The sequence below is a fragment of the Pezoporus wallicus genome, unplaced genomic scaffold, assembly GCF_028554395.1.
Source record: "Pezoporus wallicus isolate ANWC-B61680 ecotype Strahan unplaced genomic scaffold, APGP_CSIRO_Pwel_v1 contig_2372, whole genome shotgun sequence".
Classification (NCBI taxonomy): Eukaryota; Metazoa; Chordata; class Aves; order Psittaciformes; family Psittacidae; genus Pezoporus; species Pezoporus wallicus.
In genome coordinates this window covers 1,364,012-1,390,323 of record NW_026635198.1, presented here as the reverse complement: position 1 = coordinate 1,390,323, position 26,312 = coordinate 1,364,012, and the positions used below count along the sequence as shown (strand labels likewise).

Here is a 26,312-nt window from a genome sequence, read left to right as displayed (position 1 = left end):
AATGCAAAAGGAAATTAAGTGGTAAATCAAACTAGAAGTGCCAAACTGCATTCCGAAGAGAACACAAGTGAAATTTGAAATTTTGTAGCAAAAGCGACGTCATCCTCCCCAGCTGGCGATTCTTTTCACAGGCTGACAGGAAACAGAAATGACCTAGCATTTTTCTGAATTAGTCATCACTCTTCATGTCAACAAGCTAACAGATAAAAATACATGTTATAACCCTTGATCATCGTGGCTGTAAATAAGACTGTATGGAGCTCTTAAAAGTTGTGCAAGATGAACATAAAATTTTATTTTTTATATATAATTTATGTACTTACACTCATTTTTATATACCTACATTTTTGTATACACACTTATTTTAATATTTTTACATTTTATGTATTTTCTCATTACTATGAGAAATACCTACTCCACACAGAAACTAGTAGGCCTTACACTTTATTGTTTTCACATTTAATAAAAAGGAGATGCAAAATGTCACCTGTGTGGCTTGATTTACACGTAAGCTTTACAGATATCCTGCTGACTGGAGCATAGGGTGGGAGCTGTGAACAGTGTAAAACTGGGACAGAACAAGGCACAGAAAAAATTAGGATTTCCTTCCCAATTTTGACATGAAGGCTTCCAAGAGACTTGGCCCACACACCACTTTTCCCTGTACAGCATAATCGTCAGCAGTTTCTTGGCCGCTGTGGAAGGAGCTATACTGGGTGCTTGACTGCTGCCACGTTAGGTGCCTCCTCAGTTCAGCTTAGCGCACCCGTCAGTCAGCTCCTGTCGCCGAAATACCTTGCTACCTGAAGCAGAGTACACTGAGGGGCCGAGACATCCACACCTGCTTGAAAACAGGGAGTAAAATAACTTGTGAGATATCCGCGGGAAGCCAGGTGGGCCAGGAACTGGCTCTGTAAGGGATAGTAACTTTCTGCAGGTAGCAGACGGGACCCTCCCCCCCCGAGGGAGGCTGGGGGCAGCCTCCCCACCCACCCCACCCCAGCCACCCCGCACCGCAGCTTCCTCTCCGGCGGGACGCAGTGGTGAAGAAGGGAAGCCAAGCGCCACCAGCATTACCAGACCCTCTCTGGCGTACTGTACCCCCGGCGGCGGTGGGATGAGGCTCCACGCTCCCGCCGTGCAGCAGTGCCGCTCCCCTCCCCACCCTGTCCCCGCCCCACCAGCCCTCTGCGGGACTGTGCCGCAGCGGCAGGAAGGCAAACCCCGCCCCTCTGGTCCGCGTGTGGCGCCGAGCGGCTCGGCCCTGCACGGCTCGGCTCGGCTGGCCTCACCCTCGCCATTGTCTGTGAGCGTGGCGGTCCCTGCTACGAGTTGCGGGCGGCGCGGCGGCTGACTGCGATGCTGAAGGGCTCCGCGCCCCCTCAGAGGCGGCAGCGGGAACGGGCTCCAGCCCTGGGGAGCAGCCACCCCCCCTGCTGAAGACTGAAACTTTACGTCCCCGCGGCTTCCTCTCTTCCCCCTTCCTTTCGCCGACCCCGCTTGCCCTTCTCCATGTGCTGAGCGGCCGGGGGCCCCATGGACGCCTTCAGCGCCGCCAAAGCCAAAATGGGGGCGAAGAGCGGCGGCGAGACGGCGGCAGCGGGGCTGGCCGCTCCTCAGCCCGCCGCGCCGGCCCCCAGCCCCGCCGGTCACGGCTTGCCTGCCGCGCCCGAGCCCGCTGCCTACAAGCTGGAGGACCTGGAGACCCTGGCCACCGTGGGTGAGTGCGGGAAGGCGGGAGGCGGCGGGACCGGGAAGGAACAAAGGAGCTGCTTAGGTGTCTGCCTGCGCTGTGCCGGGCGGGAGGGGATACCCCCACGTCTGCCTGTCTCCTTCCTCTTCCCCAGCGCTCTTTGGGCGCTCCCCGTCTTCCCTTTTTTTTTCCCCCGCCGCGCCCCGGAGCCGTAGCTGCTGGGCGCTGTGGGCCCTTTCTGAAGCAGCGGGGTTGGACCGTCGGCTGTTGAGCAGGCGGCAGGTGCTGTTGGGGGCTATCCCTCTCCTCACACACGCAGCAGCGGCGCTGGGGAAGGGGCCGGTAGGTGTTGCGGGCCGCGGGGCTGCCCGTGGTGGCGGTGCGCGGCCAGGGAAGACCCGCCGCAGCCCCCTTGCAGTTGTGGAGCAGTGCCTGGAGGTTGCGGAGGCTGGGGGCATTGTCTACCCGGCGGTGCTGTGCGGGAGCGGGGCCGGTGTCGGCGTCGCCGGCTGCAAGGTCGTGTTTTTGATCTGTAGCCGAGCAAGCCGGTAACCGGGTTTGGCCTGTCTGTGAGACGAGGACAGTCGCGACTGAAGCCTAAAGATCTGATTCATCTGGTTTAACTTCATTTACCTGCATCACGATAAAATGTTCATCATTTAAATGTAGTTGTTAGGCCAGTGAGGAGATCAAACAAGTTAACTGAATACAGCTAAGTATCTTTAACATCCCCAACATGCCGTTGCCCTCAGTCTTGAAGCAAAGATGCTTTGCTTGCATAGAATTTTGGTACAAGGCAAGGTTTGCATCTTCCATCTGCCACACTTACCAAAGCTGCCTCTAACCAGAGTAAATGCATGTGTTTAATAAATTGTCATTTCAGACACTGGTGACGATGTGCATTTGTTCATATCCACTCTGTCTGTGCACTGTGTTTGAACATAGGGGCATTTAGTTGCATATATTTTTGCACCTGGTTTGAAGGCTTTTATGTTCAACTCTATGAAGTTTTATTTTTTTTTTCTTTATGCTTGTGAAATTATTTTGGGTAGGTTTATTTCAGTAAGTGCTGTAATTCTTAATTTCCCTAAGATCTCTTCAGCCAGAAAGGTGCGATTTGAACCCTTTTGCAAGTGAAGTTGTGGGTTTTAATAGGCCTTTAAAAATGGAGTTGGAAAGGCCTGAGAATGTTATGATCACTGAAGACTGTGTTATCTTCTCTTGAGGTGCACTGTTTTTTTGAGATCATGTGAACAGGCATTCTATTGATAAATTAACTGAGATTATGAAGAGACTGCTTGGAAGGCAGTCCTTTTTTCGCTAGGAGTGTTTGCTGCATCATGACTAATTGCTGTGGATACAATTGTCATCACAGATGGTTATGACTTCAAGAGAAGCACGGGCTGCAGAAAAGTAGTAATTTTTAAAGAAAGCATAATAGTAATGGGCATATTTCTGAGGCCAGTGAAGAAATGTGGAAGTAATCTTGGTGTCAAGTTTTCTACAGAATATCTTTTTTGAGTGTTCTTTGAGGTGCTTCTTAAATATTAAGGAAGAGGAAAGTTGTGAATCCGCAAGGTGTAAAAAGAGACTGTAAAAAAGTGCGACTACTCCATATGAAGACACAGAGGAGGAAAAAGAATGTAAAAGGAACAGATAGCTGTCTATCAGGGCACTGACAGAATACTTAAAGAATATCTCCCTTCCATCTCTCTTCCCCAGCTTGATTTTTTTGTTTCTACTTTTCTTGAGTAACTCTGAGAAGGTGACTGTTCTTCCCATCCCCTATGAAATGTAGCTGATTGTTTTGTAGGGAGAAGGAAGACAAAATGCAAAACTTGGAGGGTATAAAAATGTGCACAAAACGTACACAAGGCCTCACCGTATCAAAGAAACTGAGGTGACTTCTTATAAGTTGGTTTTAAAATGAATTTATGAGATGCTTGTGCACCTCAGTAGAAGGCTATGAGGAGGAAAGGAATTTAGCTCCTGACCAGGAAGCAATACAGGAGCCCCAGAGTGATACTGAAACTGAACACATGTATGCCTACCTCTGAGTGGCAGTGTATAAAAGATCTAGTGCCCTGCTGATCTCTCTGTAGAGCATCTGAGATCTGAGCCAGTAACTGTGAGGTTGGACTGCTCTGTATGCACCTACTAACATGCTGCATTGCATTCCTGAGTTAAATGGGCTTTAAGTTAAATCAGTGCAGAATAGTATGTAAATGTTTAGTTTAGCATGGAAAACTCATTTTTGCTTGTCTTAAACCTTTTTAAATTAAGCTAGTTAAATGCAGTTTAGGTTTATAACACATGTACTGAAGGAGTATATCTACAGGGTTTTTTTTTTAGCAGTGGTTTAAGTCAGTATAACCCTATCATCCATTTTGATCTTCCTGCACAGATAGGTGAGATTAATGTATTGTCATCAATTTCACTACAGCAGTTTAGAGTCGTCTGCAGCTTGATTGCTGTGATAAGAATAGATGCTTTCTTTCTGCTCTTGTTCTCAAAAGTTATGTGCTCTGAGATACATGGAGATGTTTGTGGTGGAGACAGGGATACCCAGAAATACAGGACAGGAAGTTCTGGTGTCTTCTCTACTAGAGGATCATTGCTGCTTATAGATGCACCCAGGTTTAGAGACAGTATGGCCCTGGAAACTGTGAACTTGAGAAAGTGGCAAAATAGGGAGGTGAGCTCCATTCTGTTACAGCTGTTCATGGGTAATATTTAAGGTAACAAACTTACATTGGTGTCTGTGAGATTGTGGTCATCCCTGACTTCAGGCCCCTCCTCTTGGAGGATGGAATAAAGTTAATGTAAAAATAATAATAAAAAAATAATTGGAAGCAGTACCTGGTTTTACTGTTTTAAATATCCTTCATAGGCGAAGAGGACTAGCCCAACCACCATAATGCAGGCTGGATTGCATGTGTCATCTCTGATTTGTGTTGGACACTCTGCCTTGTTTAGCTAAGAACTCACTGTGAGGAAAGAAGAAGCAAAAAGGAGAGAACAGTGTGTCATGAGGATTGATAGGACATTTACTTCCCCCCAGAATCCCTGGACTTAACCTTTGTTTTGGTGTTTGTAGGCCCTTTAATTAAAAGAACTGTGAGCAGAGACTAGGGTGCAGGTATGCATTTGGGGGAAGTATCCTAATATTTAGTTGATGAAGTGCAGTTACAGGTTTGAGGAGGGCACGGGAGCAGGGTGCCTGCTGGTTTCCAGCTCTAGGAGAGGTTGAACAGGAATAGAGCTATTGAAGGTGCCTGGTTGTCCACTTCTCTTTTTGAATTAATTTTCCTTTCAAAGGAAGTTGAAGTACGAATGCTTGTGTGGCACGCTCAGAAACTGCAGCTCAGAAATATTCTGTGAATCTCAGTTGAATTTAGATACTCAGCTGTGCCAATACTGAGGTAGTTCTGTGCTGCACAGAAGCAAAAATTTATGTCATGACCACATGTTCATTGAAGCTTAACTGCTGAAAGTTCATGGCCCAGCCATACTTATCTGAACCTATTTCAAATTCTTTGTAGATCTGGTTTGTGGGAGAGAGAGACTGTAAACGCTAGTGGCATAGTTTGAGTCATCCTTTTTTTCTTTTTTTAAATTAAATTTAATTTTATTTTATTTCTGATGAACATTTAACAAGAGCAGCCTTCCTGTTCCAGTAGCCAGAGAGGCTGCAGTCAGACTCCTGTCATATATCCAGAAAGTGAGATACTAAATTTTTAATTAAGCTGTCATGAAGAAGTAATTCAGGTAAACAGAATAAGTAAGTACAAGAAAAACAGAAGATCATTCTTCAGTTTTGAGTAGATGAAGTTGGGAGAACAGTTGTTACATTCCTAAATTAAATATTTGGTAATAGGGAAAGGGGAAGGAAGAGAGCTCCAGGAGGGGAAAGATGACAAACTTATTCTCGCTGCCTCTCCTGTGAGACCTGTTTCTTGCGCATTTTTCAAAGTCCACAGCAGGCTTTATAAAAGCAAATTGTGTTTTGTAAATCTGTTCAATTGATTGAAATATTTTAATAATAGTGTTTTCATGTGAAAAGATTCTTTTAAACAGCTGTTCCCATGAAGTGCTTTACACTAAACTAATGCAGAATAGAAAATTGGGCAAACCAGTATTTTAATCTTTATGAGCATGGGAAAATTTTAAAAAGTGCATGGGAAAAATGAGGCACAACATATTTTTAAATACATAATTTCACTGGGTTCGCATACAAAATATGCTAGCCAAATATATTTCAAATGGCATTATATCAGCAGGACAGTAGGTACAGAGCTGCAGTCTAATGCTGTAAGAAGGAAACTGATCCTGTATAGGACATTACAGACACTTTTCCCTGTGTATAGTCCAAGTAAAAAAAAAAAATCTGCACCAGAATGGCCAAGTGCTTCTTTACTAGCAAGGAACACTGTTGGCTTTTTCTTTTTCTTTTTTTTTCAGACTCGGATTAGTTCTGTTTCTTACCAAGTGTTATTTTTGGTTTCACTACTTAAGTCCTCACCTATTTACAATATTATATTCTAAGGGGCATGTGAGCATTTTTTCCTGTTTTGTCTGTTTTGTTACCTTTTTTTGATACTGAAATGATAACTAATAACGATTTTACTTGGCAGTGTCCTTAAATACCACAAGTTTTGAAAGAAAACATAGTCTGAATGTTGTGACTGTAATGGTGTCCTGAATTCACCATTACTTTTGTACATCCTTGAGACTTTAGTCATAAAGCCAAATGACTTGGATTTTGTTTTCAGCCTTTCTTGCTTCATTTTTCCTTCCCACAAGATCATACTTGTCCCAAAATAAATCGTTAGTATTGTTATAGCTGATGTTCTAGAGAGAAAATGACCAGGTGTGATTCAGCTTTCTTCTCTTGTTCTTCCTGTTACCCATTGCTGAGGTGAATTTCAGTAGCATGTTTATGAGTAGGCAGCAACAGGTCCTTTCCCATAAGTTCTTGTTCTCATTAGCCTAGAAGAAAATGGGTTGGAACAAATATTCTCTTTTATATTTCAGAAAGGTCAGAAAAAGTAAGAGTATATGAAAGAAGTCTGAACATGTGAAAATTGGAAGTTCGCATTTCTGCTTTTCTGTCTTCAGTGTTTAAAACCAGTGTTGAGGTGAATAGCTAGTGTTTGCCTGACACCTGCTTTTTTTGCCTGTTTTGTCTTAATCTTATTTAGATACTTAACTCATTGAAGAAAGAAATTGACTGTTCTTTCTCTTATGTTTTGATCTTGAATGGCATGTTACAGAATGAGCTTTGACTCTTGAATATACTTTTGGAAGATAAATTATTTAAGTCCTATAAATAGCCAGAGATGCTCAGAATTGCCTGTTGCAATGCAAATAATCTGGAACCCAGTTAGTGCTGATATTTCAGAAATAAGAAGCATGCAAAACTCCTCTCTCACAAACTCAAAAGCACCTAACACCACACCTTCCCCGTGCCAACTTTATACTTAAATAAAAGTAATGTTCCAGGTGAAGATAGTGTTGAAAAATTCTTCCATAAAGCATCATGTGTCGGCCCAAACTGAAAAAGATAGAAAACTTGAAGAGAAATAAGTATCTGTGTTTTTTTTTGTTTGTTTGCTTGTTTTTCTTTCCGCTTCTTGAAAGAGAGGAAATATGAACTTAAAAGTACCCATGGTTGACAACAGGTAGGTTATTAGGGCTTGACTCACCTTTTCTGTGTTTAAGTTCCTGAGTTGTCATGTCTGGACTGTTTATAATGGACAGGGAGAGCAGCATTTGGAAGATCGATGTCTTTATGGTTTGGCTTTTACATTTTGAAAATTTAGGTAAACAAATCCCAGGCTAAAGTGTATTTAATTCTGGTTTTGTCCGCTTTAAGGGCATTATGCAATATACAGATATTGTAAGAAAGAAAAGGGTGATGGAGTTTGTTTCTCATAACAAACAAAAGTGGTACATAGACATGTATACAGCAAAGAAGAGTAAAAGTTGAGAAGTAAAAGATGGAAACTTTGTGTTTACCTTGCAAGGGCTTGTGTTAAACTGTTCTTAAGCAAATCAATTTAGGTTAAAAAATAGAATTCCCTTACTGTTGATAGTTATCAGTGTAAGACATCTTCAGCATTAGCTTGTACTACTTGGGAGTAGTTTAACGCAATGTCTTTACTTTGGAAAGCATTCTCCCATTTCTACACAGTTTTAGAGATTTTTTAGCAGCTTCAGCTTCAAAGATGTTGGTAAGTAAAATTTTCTGAAGCGCTGTGTGTTAGTGTGCACCTGGGATATTCAGGTATTAGGGATGAGCAATTCTCAAAATTAGACTGTATTTCTGTTTTCACATCAGAAGACTATCTTTCAAATGAATTAACAAATACGTCCCTTTTTAGAAAAAAAAAAAAGAGGGGGGAGAGGTATATGATACAGCATTCTTTTAACCGCTGTTTGCACTTCACATTATAACAGTGGTTCAGCTTTTATTTTGAATACATATTGCTTTATTGTTATTTTTAAGTAGTGAAGGTGGATCAGAGATTTTTCCTTCGTACAGGCTCCTCTTTACTATAGAGACTGTACATTTAAAGTGCTAAGGAAATTCACCTGGGAAACAGGTGAATAAATTGTGACATCAGTTAACAAAACACGTTATATTTGAAAAGTGAGTGGGATGTTACAGAATGAGAGAATATTAAAAAAACACTGTCGGTTTTGTTATTGTATTTCTGTGGATAATTGTAGCCTCGCTTTGTTAATTTTGGTAAAAGAAATGTTCAAATTATTGTCCTTTGTGTCATGTTTACCATTTTATTTCATGTAAGAATATATTTTTCAAGGGTGTTGAAATAATTTCAGTTGTGATAGTAAGACTATAAGTTGGCAAATAAAAGACTTGTTTCATGAGGATCTTCAGGGGGTGGTGTTTGAGAAGATGTTACCTCTGAAGCAGTGAGTCATGTTTGTTTTCTTCTAAAGGTTTAGAGGAACAGGGTGTAAAATAAAGTCTTTCTGTGAGCAGTTTTGTCCTGAACCCATTGATGATACATATTAAAAAAATTAAATTAAAATGTTCTGAAAATAATGCAGACAACATTTTGGAAAGATTCTTTGAACTTAAAGAAAACATCTTGTTCTACTCTAAAGAGCATTCTGAAAATACTAAAATAGCAATCGCATTATGAGGATTAATTTATGTTTTTGTTTTTAGATGTTTTTAAGTGCCACGGTCTTACTGAACTCTGAATTTTATGGTTTTGAAGTTTAATTTAAGCAGCATAACTGTTCTACTTAAATACCTAAGCTCTTTCACTGAAAGGCCCAAGATGACTGGAACAGGGAAAATAGTGTTGAAACTGCAAATCCTGGCACGCTAGAAATATTCAGAATGTGCTCTCCTGGACATATCTACATTGTAGAATATACGATTACATTTCTTCTTTTTAGACATACCTAAAGTAGACTTAAACTGTTGTTAGTTCATTTCGGTACAACTGCTAGTTTTATTGCTAAAGTGCTGTGCTTTTGAGTTAATAAACTAAGCCTGCCTCAGCTGCTGTGTAATGCTCATGCTGTAGGATTTGTATTAATACCTATACCTGTTTTAAGACAGTTTGAGGATGTTCGTGTTGCAGAGCTGCTCGTCTAACGTGTAGATGCTCAAATTTTCTTTTGGTGAATTCTGGCAGCTGCTCTATCCAGTCTTAAATTATGATGATCTGTGTCATTTGTTCATGAAAACTTTCCACTTAGCTGCCTTTTTTCTTCTGCCCTCTTTCTTCATTCTCATCCCAGCTTGGAGCACTCTATCTGCGGGTCTGTTAATTCATTAACAGTAACTTCTTTGTAAATGTGTTTCCGTTTTTTCTCCAGGGAATCAATTGGTCTGCTTCGATCTGCTTCACCTCAGACAAATTGCTAGTGTATGCATTTTATTTATTTATTTGCAACTGAAACACATTAAAATTAATGAAGGAAGCATCATTTCCGTGTCACTAAACTGCATGGTATAACATATGTCTATGTAATACCAGTGGTGATGGAATGTCGAGTCTGTTGAATTATCTGGTCAGTGGAGTCATTCCCAAAGTCTTGCTTTCACGCTCAGCTTTGTTAGTTTGTTGAGGGAGCAGTGAAGTCCAGCTCAATTTGATCTACATTGTAGTTAAGTAAATCCAAATTGCACCCCAATTTGAGTATGTTGTGAAATATCTGGATTTTTAGTTTTTTTCTCTATTTGTTGGAAAATGTTTATTTGATACCAAAGGATAAGTAGAATGGTTATGTTCTTTATTTGGTGTGCAGTTTATTTCATAGGCCTTATGCCAACAGGTGATGGTGTATAAAACAGTAATTTTTATGTAAAATCTTCTTTGCTCTTATTTCTGTCCTGGATATTCAGATTGGGTATCACCTACAGCTCTCTTTATTGGATTAAAATTTTGCATATATATGCATATATATTTAAATTTATATGAACTCAAAGTTCTATGCTTGTACAGCTTGTTGTAGGAAGAGTAAGAATATGGAAAAGTCTTCTGATAATTTTCTGTTAGCATATATAGGGCTTACAGAATCATAGAATAGTTAGGGTTGGAAAGGACCTTAAGATCATCTCTAGTTCCAACCCCCCTGCCATGGGCAGGGACACTCCCACTAAACCATGTGTCCTGGGTTCAGCAGTAGCAGTCATTTTTCTCCTTCTTGGTAGCTGGTGTAGTGCAGTGTTTTGACTTTCAGCTCGGGAACAGAGCTGATAACGATGTTTTGGTTTGGCCAAGGACTTTGTGAGCCTCATGCTCTGCCAGGGAGGAGGGGAAGCTGGGAGGAAGCAGAGACAGGACACCTGACCCAAATGGACCAAAGAGGTATTCCATACCACAGCACGTCATGCCCAGGATGTAACTGGGAGTTAGCCGGAAGGGCTGGGAGACTGCAGGGTTGGAGGAGGTATCGGTCGGTGCTTGGTCGGGCTGAGGGGGGCGAGTTATCGGTCGGCTGATGCTGAGGTGTTGTATTCTCTTCCCTTGTTATTTCCTTTATCATTATTATCATTGGTGGTAGCAGTAGTGATCTGTGTTATACCTTAGTTACTAAACTGTTCTTATCTCAACCTGTGGGAGTTGCATTCTTTTCGATTCTCCTCCCTGTCCCTCCGGGAGCAGGGGGAGGGCAAGAAAGGGGGGGAAGTGAGCGAACGAATTGCCTGACTGGGTTTAAACCATGACACCATGTCACCCAAGGCTCTGTCCAACCTGGCCTTGAACAACACCAGGGATGGAGAGCATTCACAACTTCCCTGGGCAACCCATTCCAGTGCCTCACTACCCTTAAAGAACTTCGTCCTTATATCCAATCTATACTTCCCCTGTTTAAGTTTTAACCCATTACCCCTTGTCCTTTCACTACAGTGCGTAATGAAGAGTCCCTCCCCAGCATCCCTATAGCCCTGCTTCAGTTACTGGAAGGCTGCTATGAGGTCTCCCTGCAGCCTTCTCTTCTCCAGGCTGAACAGCCCCAGCTTTCTCAGCCTATCTTCATACAGGAGGTGCTCCAGTCCCCTGATCATCCTTGTGGCCCTCCTCTGGACTTGTTCTGAAAGTTCCATGTCCTTTTTGTGTTGAGGACACCAGAACTGCACACAGTACTTCAAGTGAGCTCTCACAAGAGCAGAGTGGAGGGGCAGGATCACTTTTTTTGACCTGCTGGTCACACTCCTTTTGATGCAACCCAGGGTACGGTTGGCTTTCTGGGCTGTGAGCACACACTGCTGAATCATGTTCGTTTTTCTCATCGACCAGCCCCGTCAAGTCCTTCTCCACAGGGTTGCTCTGAATCTCTTCTCTGCCGAACCTGCAACTGTGCCTGCAATTGCTGGGACCCAGGTGTAGGACCTTGTACTTCTCTTAGTTAAACTCCATAAGGCTGGCATCAGCCCACCTCACAAGTGTGTCGAGGTTCCTCTGGATGGCATTCCTTCCCAACTGAACCACACAGCTTGGTGTCATCTGCAAACTTGCTGAGGGCGCACTCAATCCCACTGTCCACGTCAGCAACAAAGATGTTGAACAAGACTGGTCCCAACACCGATCCCTGAGGGACACCACTCATTACTGGTCTCCAGCCGGACATTGAGCCATTGATGACAACTCTTTGTGTGTGGCCATCCAGCCAGTTCTTTATCCACCGAGTGGTCCACCTGTCAAATTGATGTCTCTCCAATTTAGAGACAAGGATGTCGTGTGGGACAGTGTCAAACGCTTTACACAAGTCCACGCAGATGACATCAACTGCTCTACTGCTCTCCATCAGTTCAGTAGCCCCATCATAGAAGGCCACCAAATTGGTCAGGCAGGATTTCCCCTTAGTGAAGCCATGCTGGCTGTCACCAAGCACCTTGTTGTTTTTCATGTGCCTTAGCATGCCTTCCAGGAGAATCTGCTCCAAGATTTTGCCAGGCACAGAGGTGAGGCTGACTGGTCTGTAATTCCCCGGGTCATCCATTTTCCCCTTCTTGAAAATGGGGGTTATATTTCCCTTTTTTCCTGTTGTGAGGAACTTCAGCTGACTGCCATGATTTCTCAAATATGATGGCCAGTGCCTTAGCAACTTCATTTGCCAGCTCCTTCAGGACCCGCGGATGGATCTCATCAGGTCCCATGGACTTGTGTACGTTCAGGTTCTTAAGATGGTCTCGAACCAGCTCCTCTCCTACAGTGGGCGCAAGGTCTTCATTCTCTCAGTCCCTTTGTCTGCCTTCCAGGCCTTGGGTGGTGTGGTCAGAGCCTTTGCCAGTGAAAACTGAGGCAAAGAAGTCATTCAGAACCTTAGCCTTCTCCAAATCCTGTGTAGCCAGTTCTCCTGATAGCTTCCGGAGAGGACCCATGTTGTCCCTAGTCTGTCTTTTATTTGCGATGTACCTATAGAATCCCTTCCTGTTATCTTTAACATCCCTAGCCATGTTTAATTCTAACCAGGCCTTAGCTTTCCTAACTTGGTCCCTAGCTTCCCGGACAACATCCCTATATTCTTCTGAGGCCATCTGTCCTCGCTTCCACCTTTTTATAAACCTCTTTCTTCTTTCCTTTGAAATTTCCTCAGCATCTTCTTATCCATCCAAGGACATCTCCTGGCCCTCCTGCTATGCTTCCTTCTCATTGGGATGCAACGCTTTTTAACTGGCTATGTATTGCACTTAGCAGTTTTTTGTTTCTACAAACTATTCGTACAGTATCTAGAATGTGTAGCAATTATTTGTTTTCCTTAGGGTATTTTTTTTACTTCCTTAAAGGGCTGATTCTGAGCTAGTTCTTTTATGAAAGATCATATATCTGGTATTTGTTAATTTGATTCTACCATGCAATTTGCAAGAACTCAGGTGTAATGATTTGCATTTATTCAAAAAGACAAATCCAGGCAGAAGAGATATATAATACAAACTTTTATTAGCAGTTGTAACCTGTGATGTGGACATGCATTTGTTTTTCTTATGTACATTTGGCATTGTATTATGCATACTTTTGAAAAGTACTGAGGCTATCACTGCAATACATTATTTTGCATGGAAAATGTGACTATTAATATCTGACATTGTCTAATACAAGAGGAAAGCATGTAGGGCTAACAAGGTATGGGATTTTTTTCCTAACCTGTTTCTTGCAAGGAGTTAATGGCTTGTTACCAGAATAATTAAAAGTGACGATTTAAGATGCCCAGTATGCAGTATTTCTCATGAGTTTTGTTATGGTTCTTCATTAAAATGTAACTTCCTAAACAGCATTCTGGCATTTGCTTAATGTTGTTCTGTTTTTCTCGGGGAATATGGAGACTCTGAGCAATCTGAAATATTTACGGTAATGACACTGACATTATTTTTGAAGGTGCAGGGAGCTCTCTGGATTAAAAAAAAAAAAACAAACGTTTAATTAGTACTGCTTTGTATGCTTCTCAGGTATCGCTCCAGTCAGTAAATTAAATGCTCCAGAATTGTTTCGGTAGATGCTAAGAGAGCTCTCCATAGACTCTTCAAGAGCAAGCTGAACTAGGTGTAAGATTTTTACTTTGCTGATCTACTAATTAGAATGCACTGTAATAGGTATAAAGATGGCATGCATAAAAATCAAGAGACTGGGAGCTGACTGTGTTTATGTGAAACTTCTGGGTGCTATAATAGCAGACTCTTCTAGCCATCTCCCCCAAAACTGATGACAGGCTTCTAGCCTCAGACCTCTTAACCTGCAGCTTGCTATTGGCTTCTTACCATTACAGCTCCTTGGGTGCAGGAGAGGATAGCTTGTACAGTTTTAATTTGCATGGTCTGCCAAAAATAACTTAAAGAATATGCATTGAAAAATTTTAGTTTGTTTTCAGGAAAATCAGTGGGTAACTCCTAGTCCGTCCCTGGAGAATGAACAATGAGGACAGCTGTTCCTCAGTCTGTTTCTAAATTTGGCCCTTCTTTTGTCAGAATGTTTCAGTTTGCATGTTGGTACTCTCAATTTGAGTTCTGAAGATGCTTAACTCTTCCTGAATTCTGTGACTTTCAAAGGCCGATGAAGGCTTCTGCAGTACGTCCTTATTTAACCCACCCAGTTGTCACACTCATAAGTGATGGATATGGAAAGTATACTGAATCAACAACATTGTTCTTCCTCCTTTTTAAGTGATTGACATAGATTCCTTGGATCTGTTAGTGGAAAATTTTACTTAATTAAAGTTGGTTTAGATAAGTTTGATTTTTTTTGTTTTGGGTTTTTTGTTTGTTTGTTTGTTTTTCCTTCTGGAAAAGGCAGTTGGAAAGAAGCTGCTAGAAAGAAAGAGTGTCCTACAACACAGAACCATTAGAAGGAAAACAAAGTAACTGAGAAGAGATTTGGAAAGAATCTGGAAAAAAAAAAAAGAACACCAGTGTTATTGCAAAATATTTTAAAAGACTTGGAAATACATTTCTTCTGGGGGAAGAAAGATGTTTCTTTTAAGTTTTTGGTTTTGTTTTTTTTTTTAATTTCAGTTGTATGCATTACATCCTTCATCAGCTGGAAAGTGAAAACAAATTGGGGAACATCCATCACTGATGCTATAAAGCCTATGAAAGCTATCCCTTTTAAGTGTTTAATAAAATCATCTGTATCCTTCATGCTAAATGAAGAGAGTTTCCAGAATTATCTCAGCTCTTCATCTGCAACACTATTAATGTTAAAAGATTTATTTTGGTGGCAGTGGGGATGATTTTTCTGCCTTTGTTGTTAGGTAGGCCTAAATTTTTCAGTGCTCCTGCTGCGCTGTTGCATGTGGGTTAAGGCAGCATACAGCCTTGTTGACTTGATTTGAGATAATTCTGGGAAAACAATGCTCTGGAAATCTGTGATAGGACAGTTTGAGTGGATTATACGTATTTTGTGAAATAACAGTATTTGAGACCTGAAATCTAAAGGATATTTTGGAATTATGCTTCTCCCTTCCTTCCCTGGGGGGGTGGGGAGGGAAGTGTACATGATTTAATTTTGTGAGCAGAAGTTAAGGCTAAGATGTTGCTGGGGTGTAATTCCATAAATATTCACCCTGACTGACATCAGAGGCAGGTTGAGAAACTTAATCTCAAAAATCCTGTGTAGCAAGGATTTTTAATATTCTTTAACATGAAGTATGTATGAATTGTACCTTACTGCAGGTGATGTTACTTATTGAGGATTTCTTTATCTGTTGAGAAAAGCTTGCGATACACAGTGAATAGAGAAGCAACACTGAAATGGGAAATGTGAAAGGCAGCTGGCTTTATGGCTAATTAGCCAGTCCCTCAGGAATCTATTTTATTTCTGATGGTCTGCAGATAAACCCATATAACTTAAAGCTGAAGCAGGAGTTGGTTGCATAGTTATTGATTTCTTGGCTTAACATATGCTAGTTTCATATTGCTTTGCGGAGTTTCCTCTTAGGAGTGTACTTTGGTGGTAAAAGCCTGCAATACATAAATTTTGTATTTGACTCTTTATCTTAAATGTCTAATTGCAAGTGAAATGCTTTGACACTATGTATTTGGAGGCATGGGTTCATACCTCTGTGTTAATTTTAAATATTCTTTTTGATTTTTACTCACTTTTTTAATAAAGAGGGCTCCTACTGAAATGGGCACTACCAAAGTGAATAGTCAGACATGGCTGTCAGGCAGTAACTGAGATGAATGCATAGGTGAGGCTTTACCTTTACTTCAGAATGTTGGAATTCCTACCTAAAAATGGTGTTGAAAAAAGAGAGTAGGACAAGGGGACTTAATGCTGTGTTTAAGATGCCCTTGCATTTTGTTTAGGTAGGTTTGTGTTTCCATGATAATGTTTCTTTTCAGAGCAAAGCAAGTCTAAAAGAGGCAAAGCCTGGCTAGGAGCATGATTGGGTATTCTAAATGATTGTATGTGAAGAAACAAATGTTACTAGTGCTTGGCTTTGTTGTTATACCTGGACTTGTAGTTGTTGCTGATTAATATTGAGTGTGTGATGCCAGCAGCTTTATGTAGAAGTAAGCCAGTTATGGATTCACTGATATCCTGAAGTTGTGAACTCTTGATTTAATATTGCCAGTTTATCTTCTGTAATAAAATACACGCATAAACCTCTCTTAATTTTCATGTGTTTGGGCATTTAAAGTATTTGTAGAAGGAAAAAAAAATAATCTGCTGACAATTGGATGTAATGGCTAGGGAGAGATTCAGAACTCCAGATGTTCCTAGACTAGTTGTGATTTCTGGCTTAATTTGCTTTAATTTTTGCTAAAGAGCTGCATTGCTTGAGAACAAACACAACTTTCTTGCTTGACCTCCCTTGATTCTCTGAAATATGATTCTTGATGTAAAATTAAACAATGATTGTAGTAATAGGAAAGAAAAAAAAAAAGAGGGAAAAAACCCCAAACAACCACCCACCCACCCAACCTAGAAATGCTAGGACACAGGGAGGGCAGAGAGAGCGGAGAGCAGGAAAAAAAACATGCTGTTTGATCACTTTGCTTTGGAGAGCCTTTCGTTGCATAGTTGGTTTAGTTTTATAACCAAGACAATTTTTTTATTTTATTTTTTTGGTGTATATTACTGTACCTTAAAGTACAGACACCTCTAAAGAGTGTTGCATGTTGAACACAGATCTCATTTTAAAGACTGAGGAACTTAGTAAACTTGACTAAAAAAGGCAGTACAGTGAAAACAGGTGCTTAGGGACTGTTTAAACATTGATGGTGCTTAACTTGTGTACTGGCAAATCCTATTAAGGGTAACATTTAATTTTTACGTCAAGAAGGTATTTGCATTAGTCGTTGGCACAGCTTCCTTCTGATACCTCCTGAAGACGTATGTTTTTGGATAGTGCAATGCTAGTTTCCTCTCCCTTGATTGGTTTAGGAGGATCTCTTATGTATGAAATAATAATTTCGTCAATCTCTGCCTGGTCTTCTGGGACTGTTACTTGTTCACAGGAAGCATGTAAGCATCTGAAACAAATTGCGGTTCAGGTCATAAAGCAGTAAATATCTAATACGCCTAATTTTCTTGTTTGGCATATTTCATCTCTCTTCAGGACAGAAGTATACCTTTTATTGTTGTTGCTGAAAACCTAACATGTTTCATCTTCTGTAAAAACTGTCAATTGATGATAAACTAATAACTGTTGGATACCAATAACTTTCAGTTACAACTGATTTGGGTTATATATGAATTGTTGAACTGACCAGATCGGTTGGCTTTGCTTTAATTTCTGGTACTTATATCCTGCCTTGCCTTCTAATTTTAGCACATTTGTGCTTGTGCCCTATAAGAGTAAGTCCTGAATTATAGATTATATTGAAAAGATGATTCTTTAAAATGAATAATTCAAAACATATCTGTTAGAAGGTGTGCTAATTCAATTATTATAGCGAGTGAACCTCTTAGTAAGCAATGGTGCTACGATTTTGGAGAAACAGTCTACAAGGGCATGTCACATATTCTTGGCATGTGAACTATACAGCTCATGAATTCAGTTAGCTGTAATGTAATCTATCCTATCAAAGTGGTGTTGGCTTTGCTATTCATTAATCTTTACTGCAGACTATTATCCTGTTTTAAAAGATATCCGACCAGGTTCAGATAATTAATTCTGAGATTTTATGGGGTGAGAGAATGTGAGAGAGTGGAAGTGAGAAGCAACTGTGGCAGTAAACAAAATAACCTGTGGTTGGGTAAATGGGTGTATGAGTTAAGATGTGAGAAATAAGTCCTCATGGCCTGTGGAATAGAGCAATTGATGAAATCTTTAATGCTGAGAATTGTTTTCCATGCAGTGTTCTAAATACACTACGTGTAAGAGTTAAAGTCTTCCGTCTAGACTAGGGGCTTGTGAGAATGGACGTAACCATGTAGCACTAAGCATGGATAGGTCATTTTTAGATCACGAAATTCTGATCTCCTGATGCTTTTGATTGTCACAGAAAATGCAGAGGGGGCTTGGGGATTTTTGTTTTGTTTCCTTTTTAAAGCTTTGCTTTCCATTTGAGGCATTCTTTACATTAACCAGCCCACATAGGGTAGAGAGCTGTCCATGTGTACTGAGTCAGTGTATTGTCCAAATGGTTGTCCTGAAATACAGTTTTTAACTTCTCCATTGACTTGTCTACACATCTTAAGTGATTTGCCAATGTACTACTTTGAGCTTAGTCACCATCAAGTTAAGCGGATGAATGCAATGAATCGTTAAGCTGAGATTCTGTAATTTGATGTCAGTCTTGAGCACTGGTTCTTAGTAAGGATGAGATTTTATCAGGCCAAACTCAGATACATTTGAAGAGTTGTGTAATCTTTGTTTTGTTTGTTTGTTTGTTTTTTCTCAAAGCATTTAGAAATGGAACTAAATTTGATGGTTTTTGAAGGGCTTTCAGATTTCATGGCAAGTTCTCAGGTCTTATGCAGATTTATGTAGGGTATGTGCTCATTCACGTATGTGCCTACTCTTTCCCTCCTTTTGGATTTATATGGGTTTTAGTTTGTGCTGTTCAAATCCTACGGTGTAAGGATGAGGTGACTTCCTAATATTTTATTTTAATGGAGATAATTCTTGACAGATAATGTTTAAGAAAGGCCTACTCTTAAGCAATTTAGAAATCAAGTTTGAACACAAATTTGAGAGTTGCCATCAGAAATGACACTTGAGGTCTGTGTTTTGAAAGATTGTATAAAATTTAAAGAAGCATATAAAATGCTGTAAGTATAAAATGGGTTTGAAATCACTTATCTGCATTTTGATATAATATTCCAAGAAGTAACTAGCTTAACTCTTCTCCATGGTTTATATTAGCTTGGAAATTTAGGAGTGAATACTGCAGCTTGATAAGCTTATATCAAAGGATGCTAAATTGTGCTCACCTGTCCAACAAAATATCCTTTGAGGAATCTTAAAAGCCTTGGCCAATGTATGATTGAAGCATATGCTCTGTATGGTATTTTATTTCTCTTTTTCACTAGTGTTTAATTTTGAACTTTGTCCTTTGCTCTTCATGTGACTGTATAAAGAATTCTCTGTTTCATATTGTGACTCATGGATAATTTCAAATCTGAGAAGTCCTTTCTTATACCTGTATATGTTTATTCCTTAAATATTTTGTTCAGGAGCAGCTAATAGTCCTTGCAAATGAGAGTTATGTCTATAAACTTGTGCAACAATCTTGCTTTTGGATGGGGAAAATCTGTTTAGATTTTCCTGTATCCTTGTCTGTTTGTGACATACTGCATCTTCCCACCTGTGTTTTCAGATGTAGGAAATCGGCAATGTATATCTCATGCAAATAGGGATTAAATATTTTACCTTAGATGATTATATGCTAAAAAAAAAAGGGTAAAAATCGTGCAGAAAATATTTCCAGCACAAAAATGCCAGCTGGTATCAGCCAAAATGTCTATACTTACTGTTGCATAATTAATCATTGTTATGATTATTATGATTTGTGTCAGACTCTGAAACTTACTTTAGTATTGACTGTAGTGACCCAGTCACCTCTTGATTTATGTTTTCTTGTACAGTTTGTTTCTGGAGAGTCATTTTGAAAATGAAGGTTATTTTATGAAAGCAATTTTTGTAGGCTGTTTGGGTGTACACTGCCATAAATTCTCAAATTCTCTCATCCTTGTTCACCTTTACCCATTTAAATAATTGTCAGTTACGTACAATGTTCTATTTGAAGTCTTATTTGTTGTCTTGATTGGGTTTCTTACCTCTGCAGAGGTATATGTTGGTGAGAGAATAGATCCCAGTTTGGAAGATGGGGGGGAAAGAAAGTGTTTACATGAAACTAACGAGGGCAATTTATTTCTAACTGTGGAAACTTGGTAGAGTGTCTTTTCTTTCTGTTTAAGAAGCTGTATTGTAAAAAAGAAAAAGGGGGGGGGGAGAATATTCTATGATTCAGCAGTTTTGTAGGCTGAAGTTAGAAAACAGCAGGATTGTAGTTGAGTTTTGACAAAATTTTCTGCATTCTAGAGTTAAAAAAAAATAAACCAAAACCAGTGGAGTGGTCCATACAATCCTGAATAGCATGAAAAAGTTTAAAGACCACAGTCCCTTTCTGTTAGAGTATTCAAGTTTTTACACTAAACATAAGTGTTAAATTAACATTGCCATATCTTCAGTTACATTGTGTATTAATACAGAGAATATTTTCGGTCTTCTACTGGTGATGTAATGTCAGGGCGCTATAGAGATATTCTTCTGAAATGTTTAATTGATACTTGAGAGTGAATTTGGAGACTGGGATTTTGAAACCTGATATTTGTATGTGTATTTGCTCTACTTCCGTATCAGATATAACTTGATTTGGATATTCTAGACTTGCTTCCTCTTTCTATCATAATACCTCTTTATGTGGAGAATATTATGTCCATTCTAGTGCCAAACAACAGTGACTTCATCACCTTATCCTGGACAGTGCCACACTATTTTTTGTATATTATAGTATGAGAGTATTTGGAAGAGTAATGAATATGTGAGGTAAATTCTAGATACATAGAATCATAGAATAGTTAGGGTTGGAAAGGACCTTAAGATCATCTAGTTCCAACCCGCTGCCATGGGCAGGGACTCCTCCCACTAAACCATGTCACCCAAGGCACTGTCCAGCCTGCCCTTGAGCACCGCCAGGGATGAAGCATTCACAAGTTCCTTGGGCAAGCCATTCCAGTGCTTCACCACCCTTAAAGAATTTCCTCCTTATATCCAATCTAAACTTCTCCTGTTTAAGTTTTAACCCATTACCCCTTGTCCTATCACTACAGTCCCTAATGAAGAGTCCCTCCCCAGCATCCTTATAGGCCCCCTTCAGATACTGGAAGGCTTCTATAATGCATCTTTACTCTATAGTCTCTCGGGAATATCATATGAATATAAACAAAGCCTTCCCTTTGGGAAGTACTTTGTTCCACTCATGAATTCTCAGTGTATTAACCCTTAACCAAAAATAGATCTAGTTGCAGTGCTTGCTCCAGATCAAAGTAGTGTTTTAAGAGAAGGTTCTTACTGGACTGTAGCTTGATTTTTTTTTTTTTTTTTTTTTTGGTAAAACTTAATTTACAGAAGACAGAATACAGGGTCTCAGTGACCCAGCACACTGATCATAGCTTAGAGATGCAAAGGAATTATTTGAGTCTTTTGGGAAGGTATTCATTTTGTTATAGTTACAACTCGTAAGTTCTTTGTGAATATTAGAATAAAGCCTCTAGTATTCAGTAAAACCCATTCAAAACAAAGACCAAACTAAATAAAATTTTCAAAATAGGGTTTAGTTATTTCAGGAATCCTTTTCTGGTTTTGCCTGCATAACAGTTCAAGTGCAAGGTAAACAAGGACTTCATCTGGTTGTTCCAAATGTAAGCTGTTTAATAAGTGAGGGAGCTCCAACTCAAGGTGTCTGGGGAGGCTGTTGTTTGCCGAAATAATGGAGGAATTCTGTCTCTTGCCTTGTGTTTGGGGTCCAGTCAAGCTGGTCAGTTACTGTTTGTACACTATTAGCCTGCATTTTACTACTTTTACAAAAAAAAAAGTATTGTAAAAAGACTTTTTATAAGTTCCCACCATAAATAACAACACGCTGAGAGCAATGGCAGCCTTTTGGGACAGATATCCATTGTATCTTTTAATGTCCAACCATAAAGAGATGATATAGGGCTGCATGGCCATCTATGGCAATTTTTGATCTTTGAAAGAATAAGGTTTAAAGGTATAATGTGAAGAACAAACTTTCTGATGCTTTAAGGCCTTTAACTACTACTCAGTGGACAGGCTTTGTGTTCAATGTCAGTGTCCAAGGGGTTTGTGTTTGTGTGTGTTAGGTTGACTGGTTTGTTTTGTGTTGCTTGGTAGGTTTTTGTGCCTCCCTCCTGGTAGCACTAGGTCAGTGAAATTTTAAAATTAAAAGTCTGACTGAAAAAAGGTTACACTTTAAAAAAGAAATTGAGAAGTAGGTATTGGCTGCCACTGGACTTTAATTTCACTGTTAATTTGATAGAATTTGCTTTCTGAAGATTAGTATCTGGATTTCAACCTGTCCTAGCTAAATCTCAGTTTTGCTGGTATACTTGTACGTAAATGTGCAAATATATTTCTGGGCTAGGGCCTTCTGTGTGTAATTCTGCAGTAACATGCAAAATCATAGAATAGTTAGGGTTGGAAAGGACTTTAAGATTATCAAGTTCCAACCCCCCTGCCATAGGCAGGGGCACCTCACACTAAACCATCTCACCCAAGGCTTCATCCAACCTGGTCTTGAACACTGCCAGGGATGGAATATTCACAACCTCCCTGGGCAACCTATTCCCACAATACTAATACTAAAGTGCAAGTGCAAGGTTTGTTTTGTTTTTTTTCTAGAAATCTTGGAGAACAGTACAAATAGGCTTATAAATGACCTTTGAATTCAGCAATCTTCATGTACAAAACTCCTGCTGGAATTGTAGATAACACATGGCAGGGAATAGGTAATCTTGAACAGTTTTCTGTTAGTTGCCTATTTAATGATTTCCTGAAACATACAAGAGTACTAAAACATGCTTGGATACATTTAAATTAGGTCAAAATCTTTGATCTATCTCATCCAGGTGCTCTTCAGCATAATTTACTCCTCAACCTCATACTTTAAAAGCATTGTAGAAACACCATGTTAAGAAGTAAATGGATAATCTGTGTCAAAAAATAATTACAGGTTTTGTACACTGCATGTGAAATGTCCCCCTCGATTTATTTCTTCTTTAGCACTACTTTAGATGAAGATAGAAGTGAAATGTAATTGAAAGGAATGTATTGTAAGAAGTACCAGTCCCTCAAAGGCTTCTCTTCAGTACTGGTGAAGGAGGAAGTCGGTCAAGTGCAAACAATGTGGCTTTTATTACATTCGTTCAGCAATAATAAACCTTTGTACTTTAACAAGATTTTCTTGTTTGCTTTTTAAAAGGACAGAGTCAGAATATTAAGCCTTATACTTTCTTTGCAGTAATATGGGATTGACTTGCATCAAGAGTCTCGAGACAAAAATAGGCTGATTTATGTAAAAATCCTAGACATGTATAGAGACACATATTTCTGGGTTGAAAAGGAAAGTGGCTAATCAGGTATTAGATACCTACCCCTATTTAGGCACACATAGTTCAGAGGGGGCTGCTTTTAAGGTTAGTCTGTGCTGCTTGATGTAGTATCTGATCGGCGTCAGAACTCCATGCAACTTGAACTTCTACGGAACAAAGTGTCTCTTTAAAACTTTGATGGCTTATTGCATTTGTGTTTGTTTTATTAGTCATCAATTTTATTTTTACTTTTCTTAGATGAGAATATTTTCTTTAATATTTACATTCCAAAAAGATCTCAGTTAATGTGCTTATTTTAATCTCTCCCTACCAGAAAGAAGCAATTCTGTGAAAAGGATTTTAGTGACTTTTTATAATTCTGAAAAGTTCAAAAATAGCTTCTCTTTCTAGTATACTTTCTAATTTCTGGGTTCTTTTCCAGCTATTAAAAAGTGTCAGGTTTTGATAATGCTTTAATTAATTATCAGATGAAATAGATAATACTCTGTGTTGTTTTAACTTGGATTCTATTGCTAGCCAGATAGATAAATGATTCTTAGCTTAACTGTGCTCGTCTTCTGAAAACGTGATAGACCAATGTCTTTTTCATTCAGGTCAATACAGATTGATACATTTTACTTTTAGCAGGGGATTTGATATAATTTAACAGGCCTCATAAATGTACTTCAGCCAAAGTGGTATAGTGCTTAGTTTCTCGGTAAAAAAAAAGAGTATATCTTTAAAGGTTTCTACTGAGCTATTTTAATTAAAAAAAACCAACAGTTTTGCAGTTGAGGCCTTCCAACACTTCATGTGTGGTATTTAAGTAGGTAAAAGTATGAATAATAATGGGTTTGTAATGTACTGTTTTCAATACAGAGGAAAAACTTTTCATCCATTTGTCTGTTCATAATCTTTATATCAATGTGGCACAAATCACAAATAGTGGAAAGCATGGGAGGAGGTGCAGAAATACCGCAGAAGAGCCAAGGGGGTAGATACTAGTTTTATAAGAATTGTTCTGAAGATTATGAATGCTAAAGTTTTGTGAAGGGACATGGACATGCATTTAAATTCCATGTTCTAAGAGCTGTTTAGAAATGTAAAGGGTTAAAGGTCATCTTATCACCAGCAGGCTGGTGACTTTCTGGTCTCATTTATTTATTGGTTCCTGGTATTTCAAAATAAAAAGGAGAAACTTTCAAGGATTCTGCTTATTTTGTTTAAAGGCATGCTGGTATTTGTAGTAGTTTTGTAGACACCCAGTAAGTTGTGAGCCAGAAAAAAAAATAATGTAGAAATAGAAAAAGAACTCTCATCATGGGTGTTCTGTTGAATGGCACTTTTTGGAAATTGGGAACTGTCTCTGAGGTTTGTGAAAAGCAGGAAGCTTCACTGATAGGTATTAATTAGCTTGTTGATTCCCGCCTTTTCAATTCTTAAGGATTGTAATTTAGAAAGATTTAAATGGGCGGGTCAACCACTGGAGTTGTTGACACAATTGTTTGGTATTCTTCTGACATACCAAATCCTGTGCACAGTTGGAAAGACGCTACGCCAAATTCTAGATTGTTACATGTAGTTTTAGTGTTGCGTTGTAGGTTCACTGTATAGCAAGTAAGAAGGAACCTGAAAATGTCAGATGTTTGGAATCTGGAAGCGGCAAAGAGTTTGGATGTTTTTTCCAGCAACATCTTTTGAGTCAAAAGCTAGGCTGTGCTTCTGACATGCTACTTTTCAGCTTCACATGAGCTGGGATAAAGAATTAATGATGCTGAGTTTTTTGTTGAGAAATGGGTTAATGACAGATAAGTCTAGAATCCAAAATAGAAGTAAGAGATAACCACTAGTATGCTAGTGGCAATAAAGTTTCTGGGGCACGTAGACTGAGGAGTAATGGTCTTGCCTGGAATGTAGCTGGCATATTTCTTGTTGTGTAGTATCTCACATTACTGCTAAGTAGAAAGACATTTTCTCTGTGCAAGGAGTTCCTAGTGTAAACTGAGTTATAGCATAATGGATAAATGAATAAAGTCACAGAAGCAAGCTGCTCTGGCACAGCTGCATATGATGGATGTTGCTCAGGGTGAACACTACACAAGGCATCTCTACTTTCTGTGCTTTTAAGCTCATTTAATCAGACTGTTTCCTCAGACATGAATATTAAAGGATATAAAAAAGCTTTGCTAAAAGTATTGTCTGGCATTTACTTCTTCAAATAACATGAGGTACAGCTCTAGACAGAACAGTGGGCAGCCTGTGAAACTTCCCTTAAATTTCTTTATTTCTCTGGTGTGTTTTTCATGTTTAGATCAGAACCCTCTAGAGTGGTACAGAAGCATGGAAGTAGTGGTCTAAGAGTTATGGTGGGCAATCCACAGCTGGTTTGTGGACCACTGAAGACAATGAATTTGAGAAGGTTGAGTGGCAGTCTGCAAGGGATGTTCAGTTGACACCCGGGCGTCTATTGGTTGAAAAATAACAAAAAAGAAAAGGTAAACTTGGCTACTATGATGACCAAAATTATTATCCTTGTTCAGTGTTGCCCTCTTCATATGCCAGCCACGTTTTCTGTTGTAGGAGCCCATAGTTGCTCTTGTCAAGTGGTTTCCCCATATATTTCTCTCAATTGTTAATCTTCTGATTACCAGTCTATTTGAGCAGGCTGGTTTCCTTTGCTGTGCCATTTCTTCCCCTTCTTTGTCAAGAGTTACTGATAAGCCCTGCTCCCCTGTTGAAGACATGTATTGCTAGGCTGTTCAAGTTGCATTCGAAGGTGAGACAGAGATTAAATGGCAGACAAATTTGACATTCAGTAGTGATACAATTCACATAGTTTATCTCTTGATATTCAACATAATTAAGTCTCTTGTGCCTGTGGCTACCAATATAGACTAACGTGACAAGATAGCAAACGTTTCTTCTAACTAAATAAAAGCAAATACATACAATGCTTTTTCTGGGCATCTTGTGGAAGTCAGGGCCAACCCTTTTGGGACTCAGAAAACAGGCCTCAGGGTCATGGATCTCACATGACCTAGTTTATTCTTCACTAAAACAGATAGTAG

At 39.5% G+C, this 26,312-nt stretch overlaps 1 protein-coding gene across 1 annotated transcript in view; it reads left to right on the top strand.

Moving 5' to 3' along the window:
- The first annotated feature begins 1,280 nt into the window (after positions 1-1,280).
- PRKX (protein kinase cAMP-dependent X-linked catalytic subunit) overlaps positions 1,281-26,312 on the top strand; it is a 61,447-nt gene continuing 36,415 nt past the window's right edge. Inside the window, exon 1 of the mRNA XM_057411953.1 lies at positions 1,281-1,720. Coding sequence (XP_057267936.1) covers positions 1,537-1,720 — 184 coding nt within the window. The 5' untranslated portion in view covers positions 1,281-1,536. The remainder of the gene's footprint in view (positions 1,721-26,312) is intronic.